Here is a 12,875-nt window from a genome sequence, read left to right on the forward strand (position 1 = left end):
CCCTCTCTTTATATTTACTTCTTTTTCCCACTTCCCGCTGCAAGTCATGCCATCTGCAAAATTACATTTTGTAATCTCAGCTGTTTGACTGGTTTCTCGCTTCCTATATAGTACTAGAAATTCCCTTTCACTATGTATCAGCATTCTTTTTACACCACAGATCCAGTCTACTGGCCTTCTCTGGTCTATACTGGCCGAGCCCATTTCTGCTAGAAAGCCTGCTGCTCGTATATAGGCCCAGGTTTAACCTGAAAATGTGGATATTTGTATCTCATTCATTGTACATTGCTATATCTCTTTTGCTCTATTATATGAATTAATGTGTCTTATGTTGTTGCACTTTTTCAATGCCACAATCAAAAATATTGTTGAAAAAATAAAAATACAAATGTTTTTTTCTAAACTGCAAAAAAGCAAAACAACCCCAAAAATACCTCTTCATCCTCACTTGCCCGCAGACACGCAAATTGCTACTCATACCCCAACACGCCAAAAAATGCCCCACATAACCTCAGATCCCTCATGTACTTCAAAACCCATCACTTGCGACTCAGAACCCTCTTCCACATGTCCTCCTCCGCTAATCAAAAACGAATGAAAATTAATTAATGGCTACTTACCTAGTCAGGATCCCACAGAGGAATGAGAGAGATCACAAGGGGCTGATCAGCAATTTTCTCATCTGCACTCTCCCACCTTGCACTGATCCTCACTCCATCTTCCTCCTGCGGTTACATGATGCAGTAGACTGAGAGTTCCTCCAAACAGCTCCTCATGCATAAATAGCATCACCTGCGGATTTAGCAGTCCGAGCAAAGGTATAGACATGGTGACAGCTAGGAGGGCTGCAGGTGTAAAGACATACGTTGCTCATAACTAAATTATGACTTTCATGTATATTACAAATCAGAAATTCCACTTCATTGCTATATATTTTGTGAACAGCCAATTTGTTTAACATCTGACTGATTTCTGTGCAGATTGCTTTACAGGTGTATACAGTGCATAAATATGTGAAACATATAGTGAAGCTGCTGTTCAGATTTAATTTAATTAAGATAGAATTGATCTTGCTATAAGTGTTTAATGATGCTCAGCATCATTATGCAGAGCAGTTTGTTCATTATCAGTATACAGATAACCAGCATCTTTACATACTCAGCATGTTCATTATTAGTACACAGATACTCAGCATCTTTATAAATGAAGCTTGCAGTTTATGTTTTCCTCAATCTCTGTCTGACTCAATTTTCCTTCCTGTCCCCATAGGGAAATTTACTAAGGAAAACCCTTCTGAGTAATTACCTGCAAAACAAGAAGTCAAGTGCTAAAGGCGAGACAGCTGACAGCTCTGCCACTGGTAATAAATACTTCATCTCCTTAATAAATCTGTATTTTTCTAGACCCTCAAACCCCCACAGCCAGAAGGCTGAAACACATTGTTCTTTGTATGCCAAAAACATGTATATTGTAAATATATGAAACCCTCATTTAAGCTCTTGGGTTGTACCATGAAGTAATTTACAATTTAATATGACCATTATCTGTAGTTTACATGGGCATAATTACTGTATCATTCTTTGATTTGTACTTTTTATATTTATGTGCTGTATTCTGAAGTCAAATTATATTATCAATTTTATTTCCAGGTCAGGACCAGGACTGGTCTGTGATAGCACCAATTCAATGTAAGCTGGACCGAGAGGGAGCCACCAAACTTGTGGCCGATCTTATTATGAGCTCAAAAAATGATAAGATCTTTCAAGAGAGCATTTTATTGGCCATTAGGTTACTGGATGGGGGCAACACAGAGATACAGGTACTCCACCATATTCAAACTGGCCTTGACATATATTTATGCATGATTAAGAAGACTTCTGACTCATTATTTCTGGCTTTACTGTCGCATTAGTGTGGTAGGCAGAGGAACACACTGAACTCCTGACCACATTTTCCACCACGCCCAATAATGACAATAATGATTGATTTAATTGGATACAGTATATTGCAGGATAAGACATTGTGGGATCATTATCTGGCATTGTAGCCATTTCTCTGCAACAACACACTATGGGGCATATTCAGTTGGCCGCGTTACTGTCAAAAGTAACGCGGCTTGCGCACTATTACCGTTATTACGGTACCTTTAACGCCGGTTTTCTCAGGGTACTACTTTTAACGCGTTACTTTTGCGTTGAATATGCCCCCATTTATCTTTTTGTTAGCTATCACCTGAGATATCACATCATCTGTGACCAGAGTCAGGTTCACACACTTAGGCTAGATACACACTGGAGAATATTCCGACAAATCTGTTATCTACAACGATTGTACCTACGACTGAAGGTCCGACCAGTCGGGTGATTCATCTGTTCCTATAGTTGTTTATGGAAAAATGACAGCACAATATGCATTCATTCTTAATGAATTTTGTTAGCTTCTGTGACTCTGAAACAAAATATTTAGTTTCAGAATGAACAAATTATTCCATCTACAGCACTCTCTACATTTAGTCACCAGGACATGTTCATTGCTGCATCGGCTGAAAAGACCATGACTCTGTAAACTCTATGGAGATTGTGATCGTGTGTGCATACACACTACATGATCTGAAAGTGGTTGTAATGAGATTATTAAACAGTATGACCAACCAAATGAAATGACAATTGGCCCTTTGGAACACTAATTGGATATAAGGCCGAGCGGCCATTTATCGGGTGATTGGCCCGATAATCGACTGAAACACCTCCACGGTGTACCTAGCCTTACAATAGCAGAGGTTCATATACAACTCTCTATAGCAAAGAAATAGACCAACATTGGACAGGTACTTATTTTTTTGGAGAGATATAATTGCAGCCTATCCTTACTAAATAAACATCACACAAAAGGCGATTGATTATGGTTTATAGGTAGACACAATCATATCAATAAACTAACTTTATTAATTAGAATCACACTTTTGTCTGTTCCCAGAATTCATTTTACAATTTAATGAAGGGTGACAATAAGTCAGAAAAGTTCTTTAAGGTTCTGAACGAAAGGATAAAAAGTGCCCAGCAGGAAGTAAAATCCACAATGTCGGTGAACATGAATGATTTAGGTTCAAATGAAACCCAGGAAGATGATGGAAATCTCACTTCAAAAGGCAAGTTATCGTAAAATAAAGTCTGCACAGTTGTTTATTTTGAAAGAATAAACTTGAGGAAACATGGTAGGAAAAGAGAGTTGTAAGTTATATTTGTTTGTGTAATGTTTCATATATAAACCTGACAGAAATGTTAAGATTTTATAAAGCAGGAGAGAATAATGAGTTAGTTACTAACTAACTGATTGTATCTATTTCTCTTTTTAAAGGACACAGTCCCCAGTTTGAGATGCCTGCTCCCCCTTCAAGGGCCTTAACAGGAGGACCTCATCGAAAAGGACATGAAGGTGGAGAGCATGGGGAAAGTAACGAGGTTGGTCCTGTGGTCCTAATCATGGAGCCCATTCTGAGATTTCTTCAGTTGCTGTGTGAAAACCATAATCCGGATCTTCAGGTAAACTTATATTATCACTTTCTAAATTAACATTTATGGGGTACAGTCATATTAGGAGTAAAGCTTAAAAAAAGGGTGTGTTATACCATTAGATGAATTATGTTGGCCAATTCAGCTTATACTGAAAGCATTGCTTTACTTTTCTGACTTAATTATGTTCTTTCAATTATATACTTCTAAAAATCAGTAGTAGCTCTCTATATGAGAATCCATTATATCCAGATGGTAGCTTAGGTGTCAAATCTTGGGGCAACATAAATAGAAAACTCTGCCTGCTGATGAATGAAAACATGGCTAAAAATCACAGAAAAAAAAACAGAAATGAAAAGCAATATGTGTTCTAAAAGTTGCAGGAGAGCTTGTACAAGCACATCCATGAAATGGATCTGATAGTGGAAACACCATTTACTAATTGCAGGAGGCAGAACATTTAAAAAAAAAAAAAAAAAACTTTTTACAAAAAGATGGACTGGGGTCTTTTTTATTTTTGGTATTACAAAAATATATTTATACAAGTCAGATCTGAAGATCACTTTAGGTTGAGTGAAAGTTCTTTTCCTTGTGGGTGATGGGATATGAACATTTGTCCAGCAGAGAATATATGCAACCAACTTATATATTGATTATCTTATATTGATTATCAAACAAAATCCCAATTCAAATATGTGTTTCCCAATTATCCCAGAATCTATTGGTTGACACAACACTTACCTGGCAAAGTTTTGTTTGCTTGTATCCTCTAAACTGAGACCTTGGGCAAAAGGACCTAACAGTAGCCAAAGCCCTGAACATAAACATAACACAAGCTTCTATCAGAGTTCTGATGCTGATGTCTGGCAGAGCGGAGACACTTAGCACTGAATATTGCATGATAGGACAGATGGTCTTTTGAGTGAAAACAGCCTACATAACACAGTGACAAATACAACTTGAAACAAACCCAGCCTCAGATTTATAAAATCACAAGAGGAATACTTTTACTACAGCCAATAAAAAGCAACTTTTCAGTGGTTGAGATAAGCAAGTTCATTGCTTTCTCTAAAGGGCATGGTTTTAAAAAGGGCATGGTTGGATAAAGCTTAAGTTTTATATCTTTACATGCTACATGCAACACAGTACCACATACACTGGGTTATGTTACACCCATTGGTGGCAGGGTGCTCCTCCACAGTATGTCCTTTTTACTCACTCTCTGGCACTGCAGAGCACTGTGGTGTCTTAGAAGTAAACAACAATAATAAATACAAATGTAAGTCTGTATAATAGGGGCACCACCCGGGCAATTATGCCCTACTTCTACACCTTTGTAGGTGCCGCCACACAGCCAGAGTTGAAATGACCAACGCGAGATAGCTCCTAACTATCCTGGATGTTTGAAAAAGGTCCTGACTGAGCCTGACAGTCCCCCAAAATCGGGACAGTTGATCTTGCAGTTTTCGCTACTTGATGCTGTTAGTGTCCTAAAGAAAGTACATGAAATATGGAAAGCTGAGCAATGAGTGAACACTCTAGACCTTCCTCGCAGCAACCGGTACCAAGATTAAACGAATGGCATTCACATTTAATAAACAGCCCTCTCATCCGCCCAATCACCCCTGACATCAAATTAGCAGTATTTGCATTTAACAAATAGACCTATCCTCCCTTCCCAACATCCCTGGCATTAAATAGCATTCACATTTAATAAATACTTCTCCTCCTCTAACTCAACCCCACATTCAATTAATAGCCGCCAAACCACGCCAGCATTAAATTCAATACTCCCCCATCCCACCTTAAATTACAAGGCCCCACCATGACTCAACTATTAAATAGCTCCAACCATCAAGAGAATATCCCCCATCCACCTTTAATGATTATCCCCTACCCAAACCCCAACATTAAATTAATAGCCTATAACCCACCAGTCACATTACATTAAGTGTCCAGTTGAGATTTAACTTTTTCTACCTGGGCTCCACAGCTGCATGCTGTAGGAAGCAGATTGTTCTGTCTGCCTTCCTTACTGCAAGCACACATGTGATTCGCTTTTCTGGGGGAACATGCACATGCAGATGGAAGAGGGGGCATGCTGATCCACAGGCCACATACAGAAAGATGGCTGGCCCTGCTACCAGGAAGAATGACAATGCCTATAATCTCACTGTTGTAGCCCCTTTCTTCTAGGCACTGGTGAGAAGTTGCCCTACCTGCAGTCACCTGGTCATCTCTGCATAACTTTTCTAAAGTTAAAAAAAAGTTCTAAAATGTGGATGTTAGCACCTTTGTTGAGACTTTGGCAGACAATTCATCCAGGCTTCTTTGAGAGTTGCTTTGGAACAGCTCATCATTTGTGTCCTCCTACTGCAGGTGGAAGATGGATTTTTTGACTTGCTGTTAAATCTCTTTCTCTGATGCTGTAGGAGGACACAAACGAACTCACCCAAGAATATGTTCTTGCAACTGCTCCTTTCTTTTTATTTTTGTCTCCATGCTGGGCTAAAGGTAAACTGAGGAGGAGCAGGGAAGGAGACAGTTATAGGAGAGTGGAGTCAATTTTTTTTGTCAGTGCCTCTTCTTCTAGGGCTGGGAAATAACCATAGTTTTTGAAAGGTAAGTAGACAAAACCCATTTAATTCAGAATGTGGTTGTAGTAATTGCTGTAGAAGAAGGGAAGACACTTATCCACTTTTTTAACCAATAATAATTAATGGCAGACAAATTAAAATTTTTGAGCTATCTCATATTATCATTTTATTTATTTACTGGGACAATTTCCCATATATTTTCAGACACTGGTAACCTTTATCTGCAAGCACTGGCAAATCTGTAGAAGCACCTGATTATGTCCTGTTTTCCTGTGATAACAATAGAAATATCTATTTTTCATTTTCATTTTACATGCTGTACCTTAGTAATATTTACCCCTAATATTTACTCCTAAAGGGCCTTCAAACACAACTTTCATGTAAGCTGCATTTTAAAAAATAGCAAATAGCTCTGACCGGATTGAAATCGAAGTGTATATCAAGATATGTTTCGATTTGAATATGGGTATAAGTATGCTCTGGCTAAATTGTGCCTACAGTACCTACCGAGTGCAGTATGTACAATATATGGTCACTCAGAACGCATAAAAAAAATTGTAACATAAAACAAAAGAACAACTCTTAACAGTATAATCATTTATAGAAATATTTGTTTTAATTTTTTTTTACAGTAATAAAGATGCTATCAATATTTACTTTATATACAATGCATTTTTATAGCCTATCTACAGATGTTCTGTGCTAGCTACTGTATACATGTCATTTTTATATAAAAGCTTATGCTGTGTCAGTCATCTTTATCAGTCGACATTTTACACCTGAACTGTAGTGGGTGCAAATGATACGGGTGGAACCAAGCATACTAGACACAGGACAAGAATTGTCCGCATTTGCGTTGGAACACCTTTACTGTACATGGCCAACGTTAGTCCGCCCCTTCTCTCCCCCGTTCCACATATCAAGTCGTATGCAGTCATAAGTGTCATTTGCATTCGGACATGAATTGTATGCAGTTGCATTCATTAGCCTAAGGTCAGTTTCTGAGCATGCGCAGAGCTAGATATGCTGTGAAAATGGACGTATGTCCGAACATGAATCAAGCCCAAACTGTCTAACTTTGTGGACTATGGATCTTTAGCTTCATTTATACTGTAAAAAAAAAAAAAATACTTCTTCTAACAATTTGACATTTTTAATTTTCCAAACAGAATTTCTTACGCAATCAGAATAACAAGACTAATTACAACCTAGTGTGCGAGACCTTACAGTTCCTGGACATTATGTGCGGGAGCACTACAGGAGGTCTTGGCCTTTTGGGCCTATACATCAATGAAAAAAATGTGGCTCTCATTATCCAGACTTTGGAGACACTCACAGAATATTGTCAAGGACCGTGCCATGAGAACCAGGTATGTCTCTTAAAATATACACATTGTATAATAAAATACACAATATATAATAGGAACTATTATATAATTCTCATGGGCAGCCCGGTTGTACAGTGGTTAGAATTGTTGTCTCACAGTGATGGGGTCATGAGTTCAATTTCAACCAAGGCCTTATCACTGTGTGGAGTTTGTACATTCTCCCCATGCCTGCCTGGGTTTCCTCCCACATGTCAAAAACATACTAGTGAGTTAATTGACTTCAGACAAAATGAACCCTAGCCTTTCCAAGGTGTTTTGTAACAAAAATATATTCCATTTCTTGAAATGTGGATAAAAATTGTCCTTCCTTGCAGTAAAAATATGCACAAGTTAGTTTTACAGATAAAAGTGATCTGTATACTAATCATTTACAAAGTGCCAGTCCCAGGCTCACGGTGACTCTTACTGAATTCAGATGCTTACCTCTGGCTGTGCCACCTCTATAAGGTTGCCAATTAGAGTCCAACAGTCCTAAATGAAAACTACCCCTAGTATGTGCCTCTAAAAATCCTCTTGATCTTTAAGCACGTTTCACCACAGCTCATATGGTTTGTTCAGAGGTGTACAATCGGGAGGATTTGGCCATAACATTTTATAACCGCTTTCTAGAGAACCCTTTTTTTATTTATTTGTGTCCCTCTTTGTTACAAAGCACCTTAATTAAGTTAGTGGATCTATTGAACATTAGAAATAAATGATTACTCTGATTTAGCACTATTAATCAGATACAGCATTCTCTATGGCTTTTAAATTTTGTGTATAATTTTGATTATTTCAAATGACAATTAGGCAGTATATCATGTTTACATACATGTATTAATAGTTACAATACTTTTTAAACTAATAATAAATTCCTGAAATTTAGTTTTTAGCACATGGAGTGAGTCAATTGCATTATTTATGCACACATTCACTTGCCATTTATTATCTTCTTGGTTAAATAGGTTTTGTATTTAATTAATGTTAATAGAAGCACCAAAGGTGTGTAAATTGCCTTATTGCAAATATATGCTCCTATAGCATTTAAAGGGAAAACATTATAATAATTGTGATTATTCCTAAACAACTTAAGAGTTGAAACATGTATCATTCCAAAAAGATACTTTATTTAAAAATATCATATAGATTGTATATAATTGTATACTGCCTAGAGTTGTCTTGAGATGATTAACTATTTATAGAAATTGGCACATAAACTCATTTCACAGAGCTCTGTTCTTTGTTGTTATTTTTATATTCTTTTCACAGACTGAAGGAGATTGCAAGGAATCTCCTCTAGCAGCTGTTTGATTTTAATTTGTTTTCCAGATTTTCTTTATATCAGTTCCAGGACAGGTTTCTTAGTTTTTTTCTTTTTTATTGTTTAGTACATTACAACTACTAATGTTGCATGCTGTCAAATAAAACTATCATATTATTATTTCATGCATCTACTAAATGTGATGCATAATCCATCACAAACATACACAAGCAGGATAAGCAAAATCTAGCTGCATTTTAGTTGTTCTGACTTTGCTTGATTCAGGGTAGGGGATCTCTGAGGAAGCCAGCCATCCTGTTATTCAACTGAGAGCCAGTAACATCCATTTTTCATATAAATATTTTATGATGAATGGGAGACTATTCATATTCGGGCAGGGTAGGCTGTGCAATATTTTCAGGTTATGTTGTTTCTTCCAATAAATGTGTTTCAAACTGAAAGTTCAATATTTTTCAGACTTTTGTGACTTTTAGCAAGTCACAAAAGAATGAAAAATAATAATTTTCTGTCTCTATATTACTACTTGGCAAATGCAATGAGGGGTTATGGATTTTTAATGAAAGCCTGTTAGGAGTATCATAGCTTGATCAACTATAGGTAACATTCTTCCCCATGTGCTGTAATACCACCCTGAATGCTGCACCAAACCTGTGTTCACACACATCGGGCTAGATTTACTAAGCTGCGGGTTTGAAAAAGTGGGGATGTTGCCTATAGCAACCAATCAGATTCTAGCTATCATTTTGTGGAAGGTACTAAATAAATGAAAGCTAGAATCTGATTGGTTGCTATAGGCAACATCCCCACTTTTTCAAACCCGCAGCTTAGTAAATCTAGCCCATCGTCTCTTATCACTCCCTGCTTTATCCAGGCCAGTGTTCTCCCCAGAAAATTTTGCCAGCCAAGTGGCATTAAGAAGTAGCCGGGTGGCATTAAGAAGTATTCCGTGGCATTAAGAAATAGTCAGGTGGGGGCAGTTGTAATACTTTATGATACTATTTAAAAATGTTGGAGGTTAGTGCCCCCACCTGCCAGGACTGGTCAGACTGATTGTCAGTGTCCTAACACACACTGCTGGCTGCAGTGCTCACATAGTGCCTGTTCAAATAGGAAAAACAGTGGTATATTATATTATAATAGGACTCTGTTGGGCTCCAAGAGCCGGATGGCAAGTAAAAACAGCCGGGTGGAGCACCCAGGAAATAGGTGCTGGGGAGAACACTGCAGCCTCCTTCACTCCCTGCCAATAAGTGACATTTATCAGCCATAAAAAAATCCGGTCTACGCTGTTTTTTTGAGCAAGTATGCCAAATGCTTTCCCAGTGTTTTCAAGGTGCGCTCGCTTTTCCCAGCCCTTTGAACTCTCCCCATAAAAGGTACCTGTTCTGGCTGGTTTGTGAAAATGCATGGTGAAGAAAATTCACAGTCCTACTTACCACCACTTTAACTAATGCCACCTAAAATATTGCTCTGTTTCACTTCCTTTCTTATTATATTAACTGTGAGAGTGAGGGAATATCGGACGGTGTGTCTGAAGGTTTTTATATTGCTCAAAGTGCACCTTTTCTGCTGAGGTCCAACTGTAATAAGCAAAATGTATCTCATTAAAATTATAGGAAGAAGCTTAACAGGTGGAAAATGTTGTGCTCTCCCCTGTAAAACAATCACTCACATAGAGCCAGGAACTCTGTCAATCATTTTCAGTGCTGGTGGGGTCTCTCAGAGCAGGAGAGAGCTGACGCAGCAGTTTATGTGTCAGATCCAGCCTTTTAGGGAAAGACCTGAGCAGAGCCAAAGTTGATTAGCAGAGGGTTTGGCTGTGAGAGTGCTGGGACTACTAAATGTATTATTATTGCCAAGGGAAGACATTTAGTACAGGTATTATTTAAAGTGGTAATCCCATTTAAAGGTGCTTCATCCTTTGCATAATTGCCAGTATCTAAATGCAGTTTCAAGGAGCACTTTGCTAATCAACAGGTCACATTTATCATCATCATCGTCAACATTTATTTATATAGCGCCAGAAAATTCCGTAGCGCTTTACAATTGGGAACAAACATTAATAAGACAATATTGGGTAATACATACAGAGAGGTAAGAGGGCCCTGCTCGCAAGCTTACAATCTATAGGACAATGGGAGTTTGAAACACAAGGGCATGTGCTACATCATATTGCACAATGGACCAGGTAGAATGTAAAGGTATAAGTATTGAGTGGGCTGTGTGTGTGACATTGTTGGTCAGAGGGTTGTTGTCTTGTGTTAGCCGTGTAGAGGGTGGTAATAGGGTAATCTAGGGAAATTAAGATGGTGGTTGAGGAATATCATAAGCTTGTCTGAAGAGGTGGGTTTTCAGAGAACGCTTGAAGGTTTGAAGACTAGAGGAAAGTATTACTGTGTGAGGGAGGGAATTCCACAAAGTGGGTGTAGCCCGGAAAAAGTCCTGTAACCGAGAATGGGAGGATGTGATGAGAGTGGAAGAGAGACGTAGATCTTGTGCAGAACGGAGGTGTCGAGTTGGGAGATATTTTGAGACAAGTGAGGAGATGTATGTCGGTGCAAATTTATTGACGGCCTTCTATGTTAGTAGAAGAATTTTATATTGGATTCGTTGAAATACAGGCAGCCAATGTAGAGACTGACAGAGTGGCTCAGCAGAGGAATAACGGATTAGGCAGCACCTTACAAAATTACATGATCAGCCTGCAGAGATCTACTAGTCACCTTCAATAAACAACAATGTAATTTGCATAGTCTAAAATATGGTTATAATTTTTGTCACTTAGACAGGCACTGTAAACATTACAGCTGTTTGTAATGTGGTCATTTTTAATTATATTCATATGAATTATGATGTCTTGTTTAATCAGTCGTTTCACACCTGGAATATCAGAGTAATGATTGTCTTGATTTACCTTGACAACTTTGTTTTGCAGAGCTGCATAGTGACACATGACTCTAATGGTATTGATATTATAACAGCCCTAATTCTGAATGACATCAGCCCTTTGTGTAAATATAGGATGGACCTGGTTTTACAGCTGAAGGTATGTTATACAAACTAATAGAATAATTAATGTTAGGAGAGGCTGTACAATATATTGGAACTATTTTGAATTTCCAAGCATTTAGTTTGCAGGCCTTGTGTATCTATGCAAATTTAGAATTATACCCTGTCTGCAATATGCATTGTTCGAAAGGCATTGGTTGATAATCCCAAACAAGGCTACCATTTCTGGGATAGTTTGGCCACAGGGTGGTACTATTCTCTTGCAGTGTATGTACAATTTTTTTTATGCTATCTTGCCAGAAAGGTATTACTGAAGACTTTGCTCATAATAATTAATGCCAACATGCTTTACATATATTTATAGGAAGCAAAAGCCATTATTTATTTATATTCTGCTTGGCATAATAGATTTGTAATCCATTTTATTTTGCTATATCCTTAATGTATGAGAAGTGTGCTGGTATTCTTTCCAGTTTTAAATCATGAATTTGCAGAGGAGTTGGTTTGTGGCCTACATAAATCTATGCAAAATAAAATACCTTTATACCCACCAGCTGAGAGTTTAAGTAATCTTTAATTATGAATCTTAAAAAGCAAATAAACCCACTATTTGACATGTGTATTTATGAAAATCTGTATATGATGATTAATAAGTGTACCTGAAAACACAGTTTATATTTCTAATTGCATCCAGAGAGCTGAATTCCCCATCCTCTTTCAGTATGGTATCACCATTAATTCTGAAAATGGCAGGAATTTTTCAAATGCTGTATTTAAAAGTCAGTGTTTTATTATAGAAAAATCATTCCATTGTCAGGACATGTAAAGACCCACATATTATTTCACTTCTTTTATAGTATGTTTTTATTAATATTATGTCTGTTGTCAATACAAAAAGCTCATTAAAAGCAGAAAATAGACACATTGGCTCTAAATAATCTCGTACAGGATATACACTGATATTAACATTAGACAACGGCACACAGTTAAGTTATTCTTGTAGCGAAATCCGTCTGTGTAGGAGAAAGTCTGAGTGGAATGGACAGTTTTAAGGACATCGCTAAATTTGGATCTCTTGGCAGTCAACCTGTTACCAGGGGTGTGGTAG

General features: G+C 37.6%; 1 protein-coding gene across 2 annotated transcripts in view; it reads left to right on the forward strand.

The window, feature by feature from the left end:
* The window catches only part of ITPR3 (inositol 1,4,5-trisphosphate receptor type 3), a 194,631-nt gene that overhangs the window by 134,454 nt on the left and 47,302 nt on the right, over positions 1–12,875 (forward strand). For both annotated transcript variants that reach the window (XM_075195726.1, XM_075195727.1), the window contains exons 38-43: positions 1,270–1,360; positions 1,650–1,819; positions 2,977–3,148; positions 3,358–3,542; positions 7,279–7,479; positions 11,694–11,804. In XM_075195726.1, coding sequence (XP_075051827.1) covers positions 1,270–1,360; positions 1,650–1,819; positions 2,977–3,148; positions 3,358–3,542; positions 7,279–7,479; positions 11,694–11,804 — 930 coding nt within the window. The remainder of the gene's footprint in view (positions 1–1,269; positions 1,361–1,649; positions 1,820–2,976; positions 3,149–3,357; positions 3,543–7,278; positions 7,480–11,693; positions 11,805–12,875) is intronic.

Source organism: Mixophyes fleayi, chromosome 2, assembly GCF_038048845.1.
Source record: "Mixophyes fleayi isolate aMixFle1 chromosome 2, aMixFle1.hap1, whole genome shotgun sequence".
NCBI lineage: Eukaryota > Metazoa > Chordata > Amphibia > Anura > Limnodynastidae > Mixophyes > Mixophyes fleayi.